Here is a 24,392-nt window from a genome sequence, read left to right as displayed (position 1 = left end):
TAGATTGTTCAGAGCCGAAAATAAGTGGTTAAATACATGTTTCCCGATCTTTCTTATTTCTCTCAGATATAGGACAGACACTTCAGAAAAAACTACCTTTTGATTTTTTGTTCCATGTAGTGAATCTGTAATTCAATGTGTTTATAATGGGCTAATAGCAGTAAGGCCATATTAAAATGTAAGGCCAGTAAGGCCATATTAAAATGTTAGTGTATGTATGTATGTATGTATGTATGTATGTATGTATGTATGTATGTATGTATGTATGTATGTATGTATGTATGTATGTATGTATGTATGTATGTATGTATGTATGTATGTATGTATGTATGTATGTATGTATGTATGTATGTATGTATGTATGTATGTATGTATGTATGTATGTATGTATGTATGTATGTATGTATGTATGTATGTATGTATGTATGTATGTATGTATGTATGTATGTATGTATGTATGTGTATATTTTTTGTTTTATAATTCAAGGGGCCTTACAATTGAAAATCAAACAGCTAAATTACTTTCTTAAAACAATTCCATATAGTTTAAACTCCCCCGGCTTAGACAGGGCTTAGTCTGTATAGGGTTAAACTGACAGATATTTATGGGGATTTTTGTATATTGCTAATTAGATTTATGCTGGGACGCAAAAAACAACTCTAGGTTAAAGAATATTGTTTAACTTGGTCTAAGCGCTCCAGGCTGCAAGCGCTGTCCACAAACATGGTGCTGAAATAGCTCTGGATTAGTTAGCGAGTCATGGAACACTTGCTCCTGTTGTTCTGTCTGTGTTATTTGTAGTTCATACAGTGCATTTGGAAAGTATTCAGACCCCTGGAATTTTAACACATTTTGTTACGTTACAGCCTTATTCTAAAATGGATTTAAAAAAAATCCTCATCATTCTACACACAATACCCCATAATGACAAAGCGAAAACAGGTTTTTAGAAATGTTTGCACATTTATATAAAAAAACAAACCGAAATTCCTTCTTTACATAAGTATTCAGACCCTTTGCTATGAGACTCGAAATTGAGCTCAGGTGCGTCCTGTTCCCATTGATCATCCTTGATCATCCTGTGGTAAATTCAATTGATTGGACATGATTTGGGAGGCACACACCTGTCTATATAACGTCACACAGTTGACATTGCATGTCGGAGCATAAACCAAGCCATGAGGTCGAAGGAATTGTCCGTAGAGCTCCAAGACAGGATTGTGTTGAGGTACAGATCTGGAGAAGGTTACCAAAACGTTTCTGTAGCATTGAAGGTCCCCAAGAACATAGTGTCCTCCATCATTCTTGATTGGAAGAAGTTTGAAACCACCAAGACTCTTCCTAAATCAAATCCTATCAAATGTATTTATATAGCCCTTCGTACATCAGCTGATATCTCAAAGTGCTGGACAGAAACCCAGCCTAAAACCCCAAACAGCAAGCAATGCAGGTGTAGATGCACGGTGACTAGGAAAAACTCCCTAGAAAGGCCAAAACCTAGGAAGAAACCTAGAGAGGAACCAGGCTATGTGGGGTGGCCAGTCCTCTTCTGGCTGTGCCGGGTTGAGATTATAACAGAACATGGCCAAGATGTTCAAATGTTCATAAATGACCAGCATGGTCCAATAATAATAAGGCAGAACAGTTGAAACTGGAGCAGCAGCACGGCCAGGTGGACTGGGGACAGCAAGGAGTCATCATGTCAGGTAGTCCTGAGGCATGGTCCTTAGGGCTCAGGTCTTCTGAGAGAGAGAAAGAAAGAGAGAAAGAGAGAATTAGAGAGAGCTCACTTAGATTCACACAGGACACCGAATAGGACAGGAGAAGTACTCCAGATATACAGTGCCTTGCGAAAGTATTCGGCCCCCTTGAACTTTGCGACCTTTTGCCACATTTCAGGCTTCAAACATAAAGATATAAAACTGTATTTTTTTGTGAAGAATCAACAACAAGTGGGACACAATCATGAAGTGGAATGACATTTATTGGATATTTCAAACTTTTTTAACAAATCAAAAACTTAAAAATTGGGCGTGCAAAATTATTCAGTCCCTTTACTTTCAGTGCAGCAAGCTCTCTCCAGAAGTTCAGTGAGGATCTCTCAATGATCCAATGTTGACCTAAATGACTAATGATGATAAATACAATCCACCTGTGTGTAGTCAAGTCTCTGTATAAATACACCTGCACTGTGATAGTCTCAGATGTCCGTTAAAAGCGCAGAGAGCATCATGAAGAACAATGAACACACCAGGCAGGTCCGAGATACTGTTGTGAAGAAGTTTAAAGCCGGATTTGGATACAAAAAGATTTACCAAGCTTTAAACATCCCAAGGAGCACTGTGCAAGCGATAATATTTAAATGGAAGGCGTATCAGACCACTGCAAATCTACCAAGACCTGGCCGTCCCTCTAAACTTTCAGCTCATACAAGGAGAAGACTGATCAGAGATGCAGCCAAGAGGCCCATGATCACTCTGGATGAACTGCAGAGATCTACAGCTGAGGTGGGAGACTCTGTCCATAGGACAACAATCAGTCGTATATTGCACACATCTGGCCTTTATGGAAGAGTGGCAAGAGGAAAGCCATTTCTTAAAGATATCCATAAAAAGTGTTGTTTAAAGTTTGCCACAAGCCACCTGGGAGACACACCAAACATATGGAAGAAGGTGCTCTGGTCAGATGAAACCAAAATTGAACTTTTTGGCAACAATGCAAAATGTTATGTTTGGCATAAAAGCAACACAGCGCATCACCCTGAACACACCATCCCCACTGTCAAACATGATGGTGGCAGCATCATGGTTTGGGCCTGCTTTTCTTCAGCAGGGACAGGGAAGATGGTTAAAATTGATGGGAAGATGGATGGAGCCAAATACAGGACCATTCTGCAAGAAAACCTGATGGAGTCTGCAAAAGACCTGAGACTGGGATGGAGATTTGTCTTCCAACAAGACAATGATCCAAAACATAAAGCAAAATATACAATGGAATGGTTAAAAAATAAACATATCCAGGTGTTAGAATGGCCAAGTAAAAGTCCAGACCTGAATCCAATCGAGAATCTGTGGAAAGAACTGAAAACTGCTGTTCACAAATGCTCTCCATCCAACCTCATTGAGCTCGAGCTGTTTTGCAAGGAGGAATGGGGAAAAAATTCAGTCTCTCGATGTGCAAAACTGATAGAGACACACCCCAAGCGACTTACAGCTGTAATCGCAGCAAAAGGTGGCGCTACAAAGTATTAACTTAAGGGGGCTGAATAATTTTGCACGCCCAATTTTTCAGTTTTTGATTCGTTAAAAAAGTTTGAAATATCCAATAAATGTCATTCCACTTCATGATTGTGTTCCACTTGTTGTTGATTCTTCACAAAAAAATACAGTTTTATATCTTTGTTTGAAGCCTGAAATGTGGCAAAAGGTCGCAAAGTTCAAGGGGGCCGAATACTTTCACAAGGCACTGTAACAAACTGACCCTCGCCCCCCCGACACATAAACTACTGCAGCATAAATACTGGAGGCTGAGACAGGAGGGGTCAGGAGACACTGAGCTGGCTTCCCGGATAAACTGAGCAATCGGGGGAGAAGGGCCTTAATCAGGGAGGACTGAGCTCCAGAGTTCCTCTGTGGAGATGGGAGAATGTTTTCAGAAGGACAACCATCTCTGCAGAACTCCACCAATCAGGTCTTTATGGTAGAGTTGTCATGTTTGTCATTTATTGTCATGTCTTGTCCCTGTGCTCCCCATGCTATTCGTTTCCCTCTGCTGGTCTTGTTTGGTTCTTTCCCTCCTTCTATCCCTCTCTCTCCCCCCTCCCTCTCTCACTCTCTCGCTCTCTCTTCTCTCTGTCGTTCCGTTCCTGCTCCCAGCTGTTCCTATTCCCCTAATCATCATTTAGTCTTCCCGCACCTGTTCCCGATCCTTTCCCCTGATTAGAGTCCCTATTTATTCCTTTGTGATCCGTTCCTGTCCCGTCGGTTCCTTGTATTGTATTCACCATGCTGTGATTGCGTTTCGCCCTGTCCTGTCGTGTTTTTGCCGTGATTGTGTATCACCCTGTCCTGTCGTGTTTTGTGCCTTCATCAGATGCTGCGTGTGAGCAGGTGTCTCAGTCGACTACGGCCTGCGCCTACCCGAAGCGACCTGCAGTCTGTGGCCGCTTCTCCAGTTGTTTCCCCTCTACAAGTCTAGAGGATTTCTGTTATTCCGTTTTGGACTTTAATAAACTCTGTTTCTGTTAAGTCGCGTTTGGGTCCTCTTTCACCTGCATGACAAGAGTGGCCAGATGGAAGCCACTTCTCAGTAAAAGGTACATGACAACCCACTTGGAGTTTGCCAAAAGGCACCTAAAGGACTTTCAGACCATGAGAAACAAGATTCTCTGGCCTGATGAAACCAAGATTGAACTCTTTGGCCTGAATGCCAAGCGTCACATCAGGAGGAAAACTGGCAACATCCCTACGGTAAATCATGGTGGAGGCAGCATCATGCCTTGGGGATTCTTTTCATCGGCAGGGACTAGGAGACTCGTCAGGATTGAGAGAAAGATGAACAGAGCAAACTACAAAGACATCCTTGATGAAAACCTGCTCCAGAGCACTCAGGACCTCAGACTGGGGTGAAGGTTCACCTTCCAACAGGACAACAAAGGACAACAAACCTAAACCTACACAGCCAAGATAACACAGGAGTGGCTTCTGGGCAAGTCTCTGAAGTTTGAACATCTCTGGATTGAACATCTCTGGAGAGACCTGAAATAGCTGTGCAGCAATGCTCCCCATCCAACCTGACAGAGGTTGAGAGGATCTGCAGAGAATAATGGGAGAAATTACCCAAATAAAGGTGTGTCAAGGTTGTAGCATCATACCCAAGAAGACTCAAGGCTGTAAACACTGCCAAAAGTGCTTCAACAAATGACAGAGTAAAGGGTCTGAATACTTATGTAAATGTAATATGTTTATATATTTATTTTTATACATTTTCAAAAATGTCTGAAATTGTTTTTGCTTTTTTCATCATGGGGTATTGAAGGGGAAAGCATGAGGGGGAAAGCAATGAAATCCATTTTAGAATATGGCTGTAAAGTAACAAAATGTGGACAAAGTCAAGGGGTCTGAATACTTTCTTGAATGCACTATACAGGCTATTCATTTTTCATTATATTAATTCATGAAATGGCTTTCGTCTACACTTTGGCAAGCGTTTATGTAGGCTATTTATTTGTTGGTTCATTGTACATGAAGGTAAACCATAAAGGCCAATGCAGTAACAGACAACAATTTTGAGGAGTGAATGGACACATCACTACATCACTACTGCTCATAACAGCACTGTGTCTTTAACTGCCTGTGTTGAGATACTCGCCATGATAACCCATTGGATTTCTGTGAACCAATCATGTGCTGAACTCTACAAAGAGATCTAGTCCCTCCCCCAGCCTCAGCACTGTAAACCCAGCCTCGTCAAGAACCCTGCTTTTGTTTTTTTAGGTATGGCTACTGGAGTCTACCATTCTACAATGCATAGAGCTGGGAGAGACAGAGCCGCGCTCATATTGAGAGATAACTAATATTTAAAACGACGGTGTTCAGTTCTGTATGAATAATATATTTTACTAACTGGGATTACATTGCAATGTATTACAAACCAAGACCTTTACGACGTCCACGGGATCGTGATTAATGGAAATGAGAATTCTAATGAAGATAAAGGTTTTCCTATGGATTCTGCTTTTCTTCCTCATGGGGCATACAATAGAAGCGCAGACGCGCTACACCATCCCCGAGGAGCTCAACGTGGGATCCGTTGTTGGGAATATAGCTAAAGATCTGGGTTTGAATTTATCTGAGATTTCCGATCGTAAACTTAGAATAGCTTCCGAGGGTGGTAAGCAGTATTTCAGTGTGGATTTGGGAAAAGGCGAGCTTATTGTTAATGAGAGGATAGACAGAGAAAGTCTTTGTGGAGGAAATGCCAATTGTCTGTTGCCTTTAGAGGCTATTATAGAAAACCCACTACAGCTGTATCGTGTTGAGATCGAAATTCAGGACATAAATGACAATTTACCTGTTTTTCAAAGCAATAGAAATGTTTTAAATATTGCGGAGCACACACTACCAGGCGCAAGATTTCGTTTAGAATCAGCGCAAGACCCCGATGTTGGCTCCAATTCTTTACGCACGTATACACTTAGTAAAAATGAACATTTTGTGCTAGATATTAAAACAAATAAAGATGGGTCAAAAGTATCCGAATTGATTTTAGAAAAGATATTGGACAGAGAAAAACAGTCCGTACACAGCCTGCTTCTAACAGCCGTGGATGGTGGGAATCCTCCTAGATCAGGCACAGCAGAAATTATTATTCGGGTACAAGACATAAACGACAATGCACCCATCTTTGAGGAAAGTGGATATGATATCCAAGTGGTTGAAAATACACGTCCAGGAACGGTCGTTGTCACTGTAAAAGCAGTCGACCGTGATGATGGAGTCAATCGTGAGATCGTGTACTCATTTGGACCACACACCTCAGAGTCCCTACAGAACCTTTTAACTGTTAATCCCCAAACTGGCGAAATAAAGGTTAAAGGAGAGATAGATTATGAAGCGAGAAATTCGTTTAAAATGGATGTTCTTGCCACAGACAAAGGCATTCCACCAATGCAAGGCCTGTGTACTATTAATGTTGAAATTATGGATTTGAATGACAATTCCCCAGAGATCATTTTAAAGTCTCAGCCTAGTCCTGTTAGTGAAGACGCGCCAGTTGGAACAGTTATAGCTTTGATAAGTGCCAAGGACGTAGACTCTGGAGATAATGGCAAAGTCAACTTGAATATAGCGCCTGGCTTACCATTTAAATTAAAACCATCTGTATCTAACAACTACGCTTTGGTTACGGACACCAGTTTGGATAGAGAAAAAAATCCAGACTACACTGTCGAAATTAAAGCTTCTGACTCCGGAACACCATCTCTCACCTCCAGAAAAACAATTCATGTTCGTATTTTGGATGTCAATGACAACCCTCCAGTTTTCTCCCAACCTTCGTACACTGTTTACGTCAGAGAGAACAATGCTGCTGGATCAATAATGGGTTCAGTGTCCGCTTCAGATCCAGATATCGGAGAAAACGCCAAGATCTCCTATTCTATATTAGACTCTAAAGTGCAAGACGTGTCTGTCTCCTCCTATATTTACATAAACTCAAATAACGGCAGCATCTACAGCATGCACTCGTTTGACTATGAGAAACTGAAGGCGTTTCAGATACAGGTCCAGGCAAAAGACCACGGCTCTCCGTCTCTGATTAGCATCGTCACGGTTCATGTTTTTATCCTGGACCTGAACGACAATGCTCCCGCTGTTATTTACCCTTCCGCTGTCATGGGCTTTGTCTCCCATCAGAAAATGCCCCGGTCCGCTAAAGCAGGCCACCTCGCCACTAAGATATCGGCAGTGGACGCAGACTCGGGCCATAACGCCTGGATTTCCTATAGGCTGGTGGAGGCCACAGACTCCTCTCTGTTCAGTGTGAATCTTTACACGGGGGAGGTGAGGACTAAACGCGCTGTTTCAGAGCAGGATGACTCCTCTCAGAGGCTGCTTATAGAGATACAGGACAATGGGGAACCGGTCCAGTCCGCCACAGTCACAGTCAACATATTGTTAGAGGACGGGCTCCACGAGCCCATCTCGGACTTCCGCCAGAAAACAGCCGAGCCCAGCAAGAGAAACAGTAAAATCACCTTTTATTTGATCATCTCTCTGGCCTCAGTGTCCGTTTTGTCTTTGTTGACTTTCCTCATCTTAGTGGTGAAATGCGTTAGAAACAGTAGGAGCAGCTCGAGTTGCTGTATCAGACGGGCTGACTCTGACGGATACAAGAATCCCAACAGAAACCTGCAGCTCCAGCTCAACACTGACGGCCCTATTAAGTATGTGGAGGTCCTGGGAGGGGACATGTTGTCTCAGAGCCAGTCCTTCAGGTCGTGTCTCTCTCCGGTATCCGAGTTCAGTGATTTCACCCTCGTTAAGCCCAGCAGCACCACTGACTTTCAGGACATGATAAACGTGCTTGATGCATCATTACCGGACAGCGCGTGGACGTTCGAGAGCCAACAGGTGAGCACAATTCCTGCTCAAATGAGTGTTATGCAAACGTCCAGTGTTCTCATCTATTATTCATATTCCAGTTACTGACTACATTAGAATAAATATTGCATACTTTAAATGTATGTGTTTTCATAACTATGTATGTTGATAATAGGTTCACGTATTTTTTGTGGGTCTTTTGATAAACGTCTTGCATTTCAGAGGCTATACAGCCCGCCTTAACTATCTGGCTTTGCGCTGTCCAAGGTTCTGAAATGTACTCTACAGTTCTGACTCGCTGCTAGAATAGGGTAAGAGCTCTGAGTGATTCAGTTCGTCACTATAGCAGCATTGTACTTTTTTAAAACCTCAAGAATATCTTGGTTGTTTTGTACCGTGCTTTTGTTGTTCTGTTCCCTTACTTGTTCTTACAATGTTTTGTTAAATATGAATTGCTTTTTACGACTTTGATAGGGAAACAACTACCTTAATGCATCAACGGGACATGTCACAAAAGACAGAGGACACATTATTACGTTGAAATGTTTAGTTCATGAAACAGTAGCTACAGGTCTAACATAAATTATATTATTTCATTCTACTTCGATTTCAATGTCCGGTGTATTTTGATTTTCATATTTAAAAAAAAAATAGTCTCAGGAAAAACGTATCTATTTTGTGATGGTGAAGCTAGTAGGTCTACGTAGGATGTCATAAGGCGAATGCACCAATTTGTAAGTCGCTCTGGATAAGAGCGTCTGCTAAATGACTTAAATGTAAATGTAGTTGTTTTCCTCACCCGTAGCCTGGGTCTGTACTGCTGCTTAAAGGCAGCACTGATCCCAGTGTTAATCTATTGGAGCGCTGAGCGCCAATAGCATGCAGCATTGTACAAAGAGATCTACGCCCTTCCCCAGCCATAGCACAGAAACCCATATACTGCACAGAGATGGGAGAGACGGAGCTACGCTCATCGATACAGTGAAACTAACAACAACAAAAATAGAACGATAACGAAATATTCATCATCTAATTGCTTATGATTGCGATGTATTGCAATCCAAGAACTTCATTTGCGTCAGAAATGATATCTTCTTTGGAAATGGGGATTTTAGGGATGAAGATTCTGCGTAAACGGGCGTTCTGGCTGTTCTTTCTGCTATGGAATACAATACAGGCTCAGATCCGCTACACTATTCCAGAGGAATTGAAAGAAGGAGCTGTTGTTGGGAATATAGCAGAGGATCTTGGTTTGAAAGCGTCTGAGATTTTTGTGCGTAAACTAAGGATCGCCTCCGAGGCTGGTAAACAATATTTCAGTGTGGATTTGAGGAGAGGCGAGTTGGTTGTCAACGAGAGGATCGACAGAGAGAGTTTGTGCGGACAAAGCGCCAGTTGTCTATTACCACTGCAGGTTGTTATTGAGGAGCCGCTCCAGCTTTACCGCGTTGAGGTAGAAGTCCAGGATATTAATGATAATGGGCCAATCTTTTTGTCTACTGAACGTGTTCTTAATGTTGCAGAATCCACAACAACCGGAGCTCGGTTTCTACTTACCAGTGCAAAGGATCCTGACGTGGGATCCAATTCCCTCAGTTCATACAAATTAAATAAAAATGACTTTTTTTCATTAAATGTTAAGACCAATAGAGATGGAACGAAAATACCAGAGTTACTTTTACAAAAAGCACTAGACAGAGAGAAACAGGCCGTTCATCATCTTGTGCTGACAGCAATAGATGGTGGCAATCCGGTCCGATCAGGTACTACGGAGGTCACTGTTCAAGTTTTAGATAACAATGACAATGCTCCAATCTTTGAGAAATCGCTTTATGAATGTTCTTTAAAAGAGGATTCACCCAAAAGTACAGTGGTCATAATCGTCAAAGCCGGTGATACTGATGAGGGTGCTAATGGAGCGATGCAATACACGTTCGCTGAGCAAACGCCAGACTTCATACATGAAATGTTTTCTATTGACTCGGAGTCTGGACAGATCACTTTGACGGGCAATCTGGATTATGAAGAGAGTCACACGTATGAATTTAATATACGCGCTACAGACAAAGGAATTCCCGCTATGGAGGGCCACTGCTCTATTCGGGTAGAGATTTTAGACGTGAACGATAACGCACCTGAAATTGTCCTTACCTCGTCACCTAACCCAGTGAAAGAAGATGCTTCTTTAGGAACAGTTGTTGCTTTGATAGGCGCAAAAGATCTTGATTCAGTGGAAAATGGGAAGGTCAGTTTGAGTTTAATAGGCGAACATCCATTTAAATTGAAACCGTCGTATGCAGATAATTATGCTATACTAACAGACTCTGAACTCGACCGGGAGCTATTTTCTGAATATAAACTGAAAATTGTCGCCTCTGATTCGGGTTCTCCTCCCCTCACTTCAAAGAAAGAGGTAATTATAAGAGTTTTGGATGTTAATGACAACCCTCCAGTTTTCTCCCAACCTTCTTACACTGTTTACGTCAGAGAGAACAATGCTGCTGGATCAATAATGTGTTCAGTTTCCGCTTCAGATCCAGATATCGGAGAAAACGCCAAGATCACCTATTCTACATTAGACTCTAAAGTACAAGACGTGTCTGTCTCCTCCTATATTTACATAAACTCAGATAACGGCAGCATCTACAGCATGCACTCGTTTGACTATGAGAAACTAAAGGTGTTTCAGATACAGGTCCAGGCAAAGGACCACGGCTCTCCGTCTTTGAGCAGCAACGTCACGGTTCATGTTTTTATCCTGGACCAGAACGACAATGCACCCGCTGTTATTTACCCTTCGGTGGTCATGGGCTCCGTCTCCCATCAGAAGATGCCCCGGTCCGCTAAAGCAGGCCACCTGACCACTAAGATATCGGCAGTGGACGCAGACTCGGGCCATAACGCCTGGATTTCCTATAGGCTGGTGGAGGCCACCGACTCGTCTCTGTTCAGTGTGAATCTTTACACCGGGGAGGTGAGGACTAAACGCGCTGTTTCAGAGCAGGATGACTCCTCTCAGAGGCTGCTTATAGAGATACAGGACAATGGGGAGCCGGTCCAGTCCGCCACAGTCACAGTCAACATAGTGTTAGAGGACGGGCTCCACGAGCCCATCTCGGACTTCCGCCAGAAAACAGCCGAGCCCAGCAAGAGAAACAGTAAAATCACCTTTTATTTGATCATCTCTCTGGCCTCAGTGTCCGTTTTGTCTTTGTTGACTTTTCTCATCTTAGTGGTGAAGTGCGTTAGAAACAGTAGGAGCAGCTCGAGTTGCTGTATCAGACGGGCTGACTCTGACGGATACAAGAATCCCAACAGAAACCTGCAGCTCCAGCTCAACACTGACGGCCCTATTAAGTATGTGGAGGTCCTGGGAGGGGACATGTTGTCGCAGAGCCAGTCCTTCAGGTCGTGTCTCTCTCCAGTGTCCGAGTTCAGTGATTTCACCCTCGTTAAGCCCAGCAGCACCACTGACTTTCAAGACATGATAAACGTGCTTGATGCATCTTTACCTGACAGTGCATGGACGTTCGAGAGCCAACAGGTGAGCATATTGTTTGAATTGGTAATTGAAATGGATCTTATTAAACTTGGTATTGTTCGCATATGTTTATATGCCCTGCAATGGATAATACCGCTTGGTTTCGTAAATACTTTTCCTGCAATCTGCAATGAAAATACAAATATTTTCATTAGGAACTTAATTATTTTAGATATTTTTCAGTTATTTTGCTTTCATTTACACTTTCACGTTAATTCAAGCATTAATTGAACTTTCCACGTCTTGAATCGTTTTGTGCTGTGCTGTCTAACGTCAGTGGTCAACCTGGTCTCACAGCATTTCGTATTATTCGTATTATTCTGTATGTAAATCCGAGACACTGCATTTTGTATGGTATTTTATCTTTCCTATGGTACGTACTAATTTGTGAATGTACATCACTCATTTCACATGGAATGTTACAATTTTGAAAAACTTTCGAGGTTTAGTTTAGAAGTTAGGTTCAAGGGTTAGGGGGAAGGGGACGGCTTAGCTAATATGTTAAGGAGTTGCAAAGTAGCTAAAAAGTAGTAAGTAGTTTAAAAGTTGTAAAAAGTAATTAGTTAAAATGCTGAAGTTGTCCATGATGAGAGTTGATCTCGCAAACCTTTGGGTTGCTAGACGTTCGCGTTATATACCCAACCATCTACTCGACCAACCACCCTACTTTTGCTTTTGCCTTAAGTAACATCTGTCTTATGAAACTATACCAAATGTAACATGGACTATATAGACAGAAGTATGAAGACACACCTTCAAATGAGTGGATTTGGCTATTTCAGCCACACCCATTGATGACAGGTGTATAAAATCGAGCACACCGCCATGCAATCTCCATAGACAAACATTGGCAGTATAAAATCCTTAGTGAAGAGCTCAGTAAACTTTCAACATAGCACAGTCATAGGATGCCACCTTTCCAACAACTCCGTCTGTGAAATGTCTGCCTTGCTATAGCTACCCCGGGCAACTGTAAGTACTGTTATTGTGAAGTGGAACACGTCTCGGAGCAACAACGGCTCAGCCACGAAGTGGTAGGCCACACAAGCTCACAGAACTGGACCGCCGAGTGCTGAAGCGCATAGCACATAAAAATCATCTGTTCTCGGTTGCAACACTCACTACCGAGTTCCAAACTGCCTCTGCAAGCAACATCAGGACAAGAACTGTTCCACGGGAGCTTCATGAAATTGGTTTCCATGGCCGATCAGCTGCACACAAGCATAAGATCACCATGAACAATGTCAAGCTTCTGCTGGTTCTCTGGAGTGATGAATCACACTTCAACATCTTGCTGTCCGACAGAAGCAGAGTTTGGCTGATGCCAGGAGAACGCTACCTGCCCCAATACATTGTGCCAACTGTAACGTTGGGTGGAAGAGGACAAAGGGTCTGGGGATGTTTTTCATGGTTCGGGCAAGGCCCCTTAGTTCCAGTAAAGGGAAATCTTAACGCTACAGCATGCAATGACATTCTAGACAATTCTGTGCTTTCAATTTTGTGGAAACAGTTTGGGGAAGGCCTTTTCCTATTTCAGCATGACAATAACCCCGTGCACAAAGTGAGGTCCATACAGAAATGGTATGTAGAGATCGGCATGGAAGAACTTGACTGACCTGCACAGAGCCCTGACAACCCCATCGAACACCTTTGGGATGAATTGGAACACTGACTGTGACCCAGGCTTTATCACCCAACATCAGTGCCCGACCTCACAAATGCTCTTGTGGCTGAATGGAAGCAAGTCCCCGCAGCAAAGTTCCATGTAGTGGAAAGCCTTCCCAGAAAAGTGGAGGCTGTTATATCAGCAAAGGGGCTACCAACTCCTTATTAATGCCCATAAAATGAGTTGTTCGACGAGCAGGTGTCCATATACTTTTGGTCATTTACTTTATCATACCAATTTGAGCGTCACAAATGTATGTTTACTATGTTACGTCTATTCTGAGAACAAGCTTCAGTGATTCCGTTTGGTGCTGTCCACTACATTCAGTAACCAAAAGTTACCACAGCCACAACATCAAAATGGCTCTATTGTAAAAATTCATGAAAACAAACATAAGCTTTTTGGTCTTAATTTAAGGTTATGGTTACGCATAAAGTTTGCAGTGTGGTAAATGTTAGGGTTAGGTTTAAGAAGGTCAATTGTAGAAATGGGCAAGGTTTATGACTTTGTGGGTATGGTAACTAGTGACGACCACTACCGTGCTGCTGAAAGTGAAAACAAATGTATGCGTTCTTCCTGCACATTGATTCTGACTCAACGGCATACCTTATTTATGTTGTTATAGGATTTTGTGATATTTTAAAACAGTGTTTTTCAGCAATATGATATAGGCCTACATGAAAATGATCTGTAGCCAATCATTTCTTATGTGTTCTTCTGAAAGTATTGCTTCTCCAAAGTACACTAATATAACTCATACATTGCCTAAAAAATATCATAGCCAAATACTAATTCAGTGAGATTTATGGATGAAAATGAAAGGTTCCACATGTGCATCTTGTAACAGTCAATTCGTGAAACCCTAAACTGTCCTACATCTACAATGTTACTCTTCCAGTTTAATCACAGTTTGACCACATATCCAGTTTAATCACATATCCATCCCATTGATAAATGCATGTTTTAGGACATAAAAAAATATTCAGTTCAAATTATTATCCTAAAATTTGTATGCCCCACTAAAATACAAAGTAATCAAGTCAGATCATCTCTATCTCTATGCCTGCCTATGACACGAACTTCTGCCTATATCTTTGGCTGCTCTGTTACTTTAACTCAGAGCTGCTCCTAATAGTAATCTATTGGAGCTCTGTAAACCAATCATGTGCTGAACTGTACAAAGAGATCTATGCCCTCCCCCTGCCACAGCACCATATCCCTTGCCATGAACAGAGCTGGGAGAGACATAGCTGGGCTCACATCGATGTACAAGTATTGGATTTAGCCGTTCATTTAAGAAATTGCTGGGTATTTGGTAATTGCATTGCATTCTCTTGCGATGTGTGACGGGTCAAGTGCTTTATATATTGCACGCTATTTGTGGAGATGTGGACGCTAGTCAAGATTAAGATTTTTCCATGGCTGGCACTATGGATGTTCTTTCTCTTGTGGAATACAATAGAGGCGCAGACTCGATACACCATTCCTGAGGAACTGGACGTGGGCTCTGTTGTTGGAAATATAGCTAAGGACTTGGGATTTGACATCTCTAAAATCTCTGATCGCAAACTGAGGATAGCCCCCGGGGCTGGTAAGCAATATTTCGCTGTGGATTTGGGAAAGGGTGAGCTCATTGTAAATGAACGGATAGACAGAGAGAGTCTGTGCGGACAAAGCGCGAGTTGTTTGTTACCTCTGCAGGTTATCATTGAGGATCCACTTCAGTTTTATCGAGTTGAGGTGGAAATACTGGATATAAATGACAATTCTCCACGTTTCAAGTCAGAAGAAAACACAGTTAATGTGGCGGAATCAACCCTACCAGGGGCAAGAATTCCGTTGGAAACGGCACAGGACCCTGATGTTGGAGCGAATATGCTGCGCTCTTATACCTTGAATAAAAACGACTTCTTCAAGTTGAATGTTAAGAATAGCAGAGACGGAACAAAGATTCCTGAACTTGTTCTGGAAAATGCTGTTGACAGAGAGAAACAGTCTGTCCACCATCTCATTCTTACGGCATTTGATGGAGGTTCTCCTGCTAGATTGGGAATAGCGAAATTTACAGTTATCGTTTTGGATATCAATGACAACGCACCAAGTTTTGAGCAAGACTTGTATGAGATCCATGTTAGTGAAAATACCAATCCTGGAACATTAGTGTTGACTGTAAAAGCTGACGATTTAGACGAGGGCTCTAACAGTGCGATAGTTTATTCATTCGGGTCACAAACACCAGATGACGTGCAAAAACGTTTTGCTATCGACCAAGAGACAGGAGAAATAACATTGTCACACGAGTTAGATTACGAAATTGGTCCCTCTTACAAATTCGATGTATGTGCGAGAGACAAAGGCACGCCATCTATGGAGGGGCACAGCGATGTTCAGGTGACGGTTATAGATGTTAATGACAACTCACCTGAGATAACCATCACCTCCTCACCCAAACCCATTAGAGAGGATGCCCCAGTAGGTACCATGGTAGCACTAATTAGTGCAAAGGATTTGGACTCGGGAGAAAATGGTCAAGTTTCCCTTCGTATGTCTTCAGATTACCCTTTCAAATTAAATCCCTCATTTGCAGATCATTATGCACTAGTAACACATTCAACATTAGACCGGGAGAAATACCCTGAATACCGAATTGAGCTTGAAGCATCGGACTCAGGGTCGCCAGCTTTGACCTCCATTAAAATCATAACAGTGGATATTTTAGATGTTAATGACAACCCTCCAGTTTTCTCCCAAAGTTCTTACACTGTTTACGTCAGAGAGAACAACGCTGCTGGATCAATAATGTGTTCAGTTTCCGCTTCCGATCCAGATATAGGTGAGAATGCGAAGATCTCCTATTCTATATTAGACTCTAAAGTACAAGACGTGTCTGTCTCCTCCTATATTTACATAAACTCAGATAACGGCAGCATCTACAGCATGCACTCGTTTGACTATGAGAAACTGAAGGTGTTTCAGATACAGGTCCAGGCAAAGGACCACGGCTCTCCGTCTCTGAGCAGCAACGTCACGGTTCATGTTTTTATCCTGGACCAGAACGACAATGCACCAGCTGTTATTTACCCTTCGGTGGTCATGGGCTCTGTCTCTCATCAGAAGATGCCCCGGTCCGCTAAAGCAGGCCATCTGACCACTAAGATATCGGCAGTGGACGCAGACTCGGGCCATAACGCCTGGATTTCCTATAGGCTGGTGGAGGCCACAGACTCGTCTCTGTTCAGTGTGAATCTTTACACGGGGGAGGTGAGGACTAAACGCGTTGTTTCAGAGCAGGATGACTCCTCTCAGAGGCTGCTTATAGAGATACAGGACAATGGGGAACCGGTCCAGTCCGCCACAGTCACAGTCAACATATTGTTAGAGGACGGGCTCCACGAGCCCATCTCGGACTTCCGCCAGAAAACAGCCGAGCCCAGCAAGAGAAACAGTAAAATCACCTTTTATTTGATCATCTCTCTGGCCTCAGTGTCCGTTTTGTCTTTGTTGACTTTTCTCATCTTAGTGGTGAAGTGCGTTAGAAACAGTAGGAGCAGCTCGAGTTGCTGTATCAGACGGGCTGACTCTGACGGATACAAGAATCCCAACAGAAACCTGCAGCTCCAGCTCAACACTGACGGCCCTATTAAGTATGTGGAGGTCCTGGGAGGGGACATGTTGTCTCAGAGCCAGTCCTTCAGGTCGTGTCTCTCTCCAGTGTCCGAGTTCAGTGATTTCACCCTCGTTAAGCCCAGCAGCACCACTGACTTTCAGGACATGATAAACGTGCTTGATGCATCTTTACCTGACAGTGCATGGACGTTCGAGAGCCAACAGGTGAGCATATTGTTTGAATTGGTAATTGAAGATAAACGTGCTATTGTTTCCATAGATATGTTCGCCTTACAATGCATAATATGGCTGTTTACCGTAAATTTCATTTCCCGCGCTGTCCATTGCAGTGGTGCTGAAAGTGAAAAGGAACGACCGATATTTATTGGCATATTTTTACTGTCTAGATTGTTGCTTGGATTCGTAAATACTTTTATTGTACTCTGCAATGAAAAGAAAATTAATAACATCAGGGGTTTCGTTTAGTATTTTCTTCTTTCAGTTATTTTACTTCCATTGACACTTTTCACGTGAGGTTTCTAGCATTCATTTGAACTTTTCATTTTTTGAATCTTTTTTTTTTTGCTTCGCTGTCTAACCTCATTGGTTCAGTTTGCCACTGTCCTCTACCCTGTGTTTTCACTAGTTACCACATCTACAAAGTCAAAATGATTAGACGCTATTGTAAAGATTCATGAAAACAAAAATTATCTGTTTGGTCTTAATTTATGTTTAAAGTTATGCGTAAGGTTAGCAGTGTGGTTAGATTTTAAAGCACAATGTTAAGTAGAGAAATAGGCGCGGTTAACTACTTTTGTGGCTGTGGCAACTAGTGACGGCCACTACGGTGGTGCTGAAAGTGAAAACAAACCTACGTATTCTTCCTGCACATTAATTCTGACACAAAGGCATACCTTATTTATGTTCTATATGAACTGGAAGACATTTGCTATAGCATTGTTTTGCTATTTTAGAACAGTGTTTTTCAGCAATTTGCTGTAGGCCTACATGCAATTTATGTGTAGACTAAATTTCGCTATAATTTCTCATGTTTTATTTTCTTTGTATTATTCATCCATGGTTCAAATACACTAAGATAACTCATACATTGCCTAAACAATGTAGTTTAGCCAAATACTAATGCAGTTGGATATATTCATAAAAATGAAAGGTTCCACGTGTGCATTTTGTAACAGTCAATTCATTGAATCCCTTAACTGTCCTACATCTACAGTGTTACAATCTTCCAGTCTGCTGTAAACAAGCTCGCACAGTCTCACGTCAGAATTAGATGTTCATCCATGTTTCTCAAACGTTACATTTCAAAGTTGATCCAAACGTCAAATTTCAAAGTGTTTTTAAGGTTACGTTTAGGAATTAACACCCGAATTTTTATGTTTAGGCGGGATAGGCTTAAAACAATTATCCTAAAAAAACTAATATAGCTGGATTTGAACATGCAACCTTTTGCACCTGGCCTGCGCGAGGCACATGCTGACGCTTATTCCTATCCACCATTCCCGTCCACAACAGAAACCTACTTGAAGGTAACAGCACTCATCGTGGCCTCTAGTGGCTGGTTTCCACGTCATCTCCCGATGTCCTCAGACATGGATGGACGTCTAAATCTGACTTGTATCACAGGTGACCTGGCTGGATTCTTCACAGTTTGATCACATAGCCAGTTTTATCACATATCCCATTTGATAATTACATGTTTTATAACATAAAAAGCAAGGTGGCATTCAGTTCAAATAATTGGCCTATGATTTATACAATACAAAGTAATCAAGCCATTTCATCTTTATCTCTATGCCGGCCTATTCCATTAATTCTCAGCCAATGTTCCCTCTTATATTTTTGGGCACCGAGAAAATTTCAGGTCAGCTGAGCCCAAACTATAACGTTGTAAACAATTCTGTGCAACTTCCTGCATGCGTTTACTGTGAACACTGAGGCTGTACCCACATTAAGTTACCGTTTTAACAGTGGCCAAGTAGGCTGCTGTGGCTATTTGATCATAATGTAGGCCTACCAGTGTGGCTCACAATCAAAAACAATGGAGAATACGCATTCCATAACATTTTAACATGGAAATAGCTGTTCTGTCATTCAGCCTACAGTAGCAGCCAATCTGTGTTCAATGTAGGCCTACATTTCAGTAGACTTTTGAAAAAAACATGCAGGGCTTGACATTAACCTGTTTATCCACGTGTCCTTCAGACAAGGAGGTGACTGAAAATGCTGTTGTGTTGTTTGATGGAATAAACCACATAACAAAATAAAAATTAATTGTTATTCCCCCATTATTACAGAGAATCTGAAAAAGTGTGCTACCTTCTGCCTATTGGCTATTCAAGGCTGTCTCGAACACAGCACTTCCCCTTTAAGACAAAAAAAAACCTCTTGACCTGACTTGCTTTTCAAAGATGTCTCGAAATGCACAGGTTTTGTAACCTTGTAGGAAGCAATCACTCTCCTATTGCTGACTACAAATGATCTATAACTGGGTTAATAATTCACTATCAAAGGATATGAACAAAATGTGCACATGCAGCTCTTGCTTTGATCTCAAGACAAGTGCATCTACTCACGACCACTCATGCTGTAAACACAGTCCAGTTAAAAATAAATGGCACAGATCCATATATGGCAATGATCTGTCTGCATATAGACCTACTGCAGCTCTGATTGGTTATGCTGCACCGGCCTGTGTAGAGTACGGGCTGAGTCCTGTATTTGTATTTACTATGGATTCCCATTAGTACCTACCAAGGCAGCAGCTACTTTTCCTGGGGTCCAGCAAAATGAAGGCAGTTTATACAATTGTAAAAACATTACAATACATTGACAGATTTCACAACACACTGTGTGCCCTCAAGCCCCTGCTCCACCACTACCACATATCTACAGTACAAAATACATGTGTGCATGTGTGTATAGTGTGTATGTTATTGTGTATGAGTGTGTGTATGCATGTGTCTGTGCCTATGTTTGTGTTGCTTCACAGTCTCCGCTGTTCCATAAGGTGTATTTTTATCTGTTTTTTTAAATCAAATTTTACTGCTTGCATCAGTTACTTGATGTGGAGTTCCATGTAGTCATGGCTCTATGTAGTACTGTGCACCTCCCAGTCTGTTCTGGACTTGGGGACTGTGAAGAGACCTCTGGTGGCATGTCTTGTGGTGTATGCATGGGTGTCCGAGCTGTCTGTTTGAACTACTGGACACAGCTCGTGCATTCGACATGTCAACACCTCTCATAAATACAGCTTGTGATTAAGTCAATCTCTCCTCCACTTTGAGCCAAAGGAGATTGACATGCATATTATTAATATTAGCTCTCTGTGTACATCCAAGAACCAGCCGTGCTGCCCTGTTCTGAGCCAATTTCAATTTTCCTAAGTCCCCTTTTGTGGCACCTGACCACACGACTGAACAGTAGTCCAGGTGCGACAAAACTAGGACCTGTAGGACCTGCGTTGTTGATAGTCCTGTGTTCTGCCTTCAACAATCCCTGTCATAGTTCATTTTCTTTCAGGATGTTGCATTGAAAGTGGCTAATATTGCTTTGACTCAATCACAATTGTCACAGTAAAGGGAAACGTTGATAGTGTTAACTAACAGGGAAAACAATAGAAAGTTCAATCTTGTGCTTCTCTCCATGGGATGATATTACCTCTGCGCTCTGCGTGGCTGTCCCGGGGGAGCTGCGCAGCAGTCTCTGGGCTACGGCCCCTGCTCACAGTTTAGAGGGAACATTGCCTCAGCCTATATCTTTGGCTCCACTGTCACTTTAACTCAGAGCTGCTCCTAATAGTAATCTATTGGAGCTCTGTAAACCAATCATGTACCGAACTGTACAAAGAGATCTAGTCCCTCCCCAGCCTGAACACCATATCCCCTACAATGAACAGAGCTGGGAGAGACATAGCTGGGCTCACATCGATGTACAAGTATTGGATTTAGCCGTTCATTTAAGCAATTACTGGGTATTTGGTAATTGCATTGCATTCTCTTACGATGTGTGACAGATCAAGTGCTTTATCTATTGCACGCTATTTGTGGAGATGTGGACGATAGTCAAGATAAAGATGTTGCCATGGCTGGTGCTGTGGATGTTTTTTGTCTTGTGGAATACAATAGAGGCGCAGACTCGATACACCATTCCCGAGGAACTGGACGTGGGCTCTGTTGTTGGAAATATAGCTAAGGACTTAGGCTTTGACATCGCTAAAATCTCTGATCGCAAACTGAGGATAGCCCCCGGGGCTGGTAAGCAATATTTCGCTGTGGATTTAGGAAAGGGTGAGCTCATTGTAAATGAACGGATAGACAGAGAGAGTCTGTGCGGACAAAGCGCGAGTTGTTTGTTACCACTACAGGTTATCATTGAGAATCCACTTCAGTTTTATCGGGTTGAGGTGGAAATACTGGATATAAATGACAACTCTCCACTTTTCATGTCAGGCGAGAACACTATAAAAGTGCCCGAATCAACTCTACTTGGTGTTCGGTTTCGTTTGGAAACAGCGCAGGACCATGACGTCGGGATAAATTATTTGCGCTCATATTCTCTGAATAAAAATGACTTCTTTGCTTTGAACGTTAAAAACAATAAAGACGGCACAAAGGTTGCCGAGCTGGTTCTGGAAAAGACTGTAGACCGGGAACAGCAGCCGGTGCACAACCTAATTCTAACTGCGGTTGATGGAGGTACTCCGGCAAGATCTGGAACCACGCATGTTACTGTGATGGTGATAGATATAAACGACAATGCGCCTAGCTTTGACCAAGACTTGTATGAAATCCAACTGAGTGAAAATGCAGTACCCGGGACATTAGTATTGACAGTTAGAGCCAACGACTTGGATGAAGGCCCAAATAGTAAAATCGAGTATTCATTCGAATCGCATACAGCAGAGTCCATTCAAATGCTATTTGTAATCAATGAAGACACAGGAACTATTACTTTATCCGATGCATTAGATTACGAAAAAAGTCATTCATATAAATTTGATGTATGCGCTAGAGACAAAGGCACGCCATCTATGGAGGGACACTGTGGTGTCCAGGTGACTATTGTAGATGTTAATGATAACTCACCTGAGATAACCATCACCTCCTCACCCAAACCCATTAGAGAGGATGCCCCAGTAGGTACCATGATAGCTCTAATTAGTGCAAATGATTTAGACTCTGGGGACAATGGCAAGGTCTCCCTTCGTATGTCTTCAGATTACCCTTTCAAATTAAATCCCTCATTTGCAGATCATTACGCACTAGTGACTGGTGCATCTTTAGATCGGGAGAAATATCCTGAATACCGTATTGAGCTTGAAGCAACCGATTCCGGGTCCCCACATTTGACCTCGAATAAAATAATCACAGTTAATATTTTAGATGTTAATGACAACCCTCCAGTTTTCTCCCAACATTCTTACACTGTTTACATCAGAGAAAACAATGCTGCTGGATCAATAATATGTTCAGTGTCCGCTTCCGATCCAGATATCGGAGAAAACGCCAAGATCTCCTATTCTATATTAGACTCTAAAGTACAAGACGTGTCTGTCTCCTCCTATATTTACATAAACTCAGATAACGGCAGCATCTTCAGCATGCACTCGTTTGACTATGAGAAACTGAAGGTGTTTCAGATACAGGTCCAGGCAAAGGACCACGGCTCTCCGTCTTTGAGCAGCAACGTCACGGTTCATGTTTTTATCCTGGACCAGAACGACAATGCACCCGCTGTTATTTACCCTTCGGTGGTCATGGGCTCCGTCTCCCATCAGAAGATGCCCCGGTCCGCTAAAGCAGGCCACCTGACCACTAAGATATCGGCAGTGGACGCAGACTCGGGCCATAACGCCTGGATTTCCTATAGGCTGGTGGAGGCCACAGACTCGTCTCTGTTCAGTGTGAATCTTTACACGGGAGAGGTGAGGACTAAACGCGCTGTTTCAGAGCAGGATGACTCCTCTCAGAGGCTGCTTATAGAGATACAGGACAATGGGGAGCCAGTCCAGTCCGCCACAGTCACAGTCAACATAGTGTTAGAGGACGGGCTCCACGAGCCCATCTCGGACTTCCGCCAGAAAACAGCCGAGCCCAGCAAGCGAAACAGTAAAATCACCTTTTATTTGATCATCTCTCTGGCCTCAGTGTCCGTTTTGTCTTTGTTGACTTTTCTCATCTTAGTGGTGAAGTGCGTTAGGAACAGTAGGAGCAGCTCGAGTTGCTGTATCAGACGGGCTGACTCTGACGGATACAAGAATCCCAACAGAAACCTGCAGCTCCAGCTCAACACTGACGGCCCTATTAAGTATGTGGAGGTCCTGGGAGGGGACATGTTGTCTCAGAGCCAGTCCTTCAGGTCGTGTCTCTCTCCAGTCTCCGAGTTCAGTGATTTCACCCTCGTTAAGCCCAGCAGCACCACTGACTTTCAGGACATGATAAACGTACTTGATGCATCTTTACCGGACAGCGCGTGGACGTTCGAGAGCCAACAGGTGAGAGTATGTTTTTATTACCACCGGTTTATATCGTTCTTCATTTATGACTGTATCTCCTGGAACTGGGTTTTACCACTTCTATTCATTTCGATTCTATATAATTGGGTTCTTTTGCATTCAGTCTTTATGACAGCGTTTAAAGCTCGAATAATGTATAGATGTTTTGCATTGGATGCTTCTCAATCCAACACATCCGCTGTTGCCGCACTTCCGCATATGCGGTGAAAGGTGACAGAGCTGGAGCACTGTTGGTCAGACCATGAGACATCCCGAAAATCGGTCTTCTGTCAAAATCGTCTGTAGCGTCCAAACGGTTTGGGTACAAACTATTATCACCCCTCTATGGCAAGATGAGACTCCCACTGACTTTAAGGACATGATAAACGTGCTTGATGCATCTTTGCCTGACAGTGCGTGGACGTTCGAGAGCCAAGAGGTCAGCCATAGTAAAAGCATTTCATTTGAGTGACATAATATCACTGGAAAGAATTATGAGTTGGAACGGCAAGGCTTCAATGTAATTTTTGCTCATCATAAATGTGAAGCATAATTTTAAGTGAAAATGACATAAACGATGTTTTCTTCACATCACACGGTCAGGTTCCCTTCCTTCCCCGCATGGTTGTGTTTTACACCAGGCCTGCATGTTATTTGCGCAGTCGAAGCTATCATTTTTGCTTTAGCCCATTAGCCCACAGTTTTAAAGAACCTCAACATTTCATAGGTTCGTGGAAATTACGTATTTTTATGCTATTTGTGAATGCAAGTTTTATACTCAAATAAACAGAACAAGTATATCTGTGACATAAATGAGGATTAATTCATGAGCATGGATATGCTCCCAGGAACTAGTAACGTTGTTCTCTTCCACGCGCGCAGAGAAGGGTTGTACATTTCAGCACCATGGACAGTGACACGCGCTCTCCACTTGCCCCGAAACCGTCAGCGTTCTGTTTTGT

General features: G+C 42.6%; 1 protein-coding gene across 47 annotated transcripts in view; it reads left to right on the top strand.

Moving 5' to 3' along the window:
- Positions 1 to 24,392, top strand: part of LOC124008017 (protocadherin gamma-C5-like) — a 138,990-nt gene that overhangs the window by 100,509 nt on the left and 14,089 nt on the right. For 3 of the 47 annotated variants that reach the window (XM_046319255.1, XM_046319114.1, XM_046318956.1), the window contains exon 1: positions 5,502 to 8,133. The exons of 35 other annotated variants lie outside the window; for them this stretch is intronic. In XM_046319255.1, the coding sequence (XP_046175211.1) occupies positions 5,689 to 8,133 (2,445 nt within the window). In that variant the 5' untranslated portion in view covers positions 5,502 to 5,688. Of the gene's footprint in view, positions 1 to 5,501; positions 8,134 to 9,060; positions 11,648 to 14,546; positions 17,142 to 20,844; positions 23,431 to 24,392 lie in introns of those variants that run through there. 9 more of the 47 variants (XM_046319088.1, XM_046318962.1, XM_046318933.1 and 6 more) reach the window with 3 other exon arrangements.

The sequence above is a fragment of the Oncorhynchus gorbuscha genome, linkage group LG02 (genome assembly GCF_021184085.1).
Source record: "Oncorhynchus gorbuscha isolate QuinsamMale2020 ecotype Even-year linkage group LG02, OgorEven_v1.0, whole genome shotgun sequence".
Lineage (NCBI taxonomy): Eukaryota > Metazoa > Chordata > Actinopteri > Salmoniformes > Salmonidae > Oncorhynchus > Oncorhynchus gorbuscha.
Note: the sequence above shows the minus strand (reverse complement) of the source record. Positions and strands in the feature narration are given on the sequence as shown.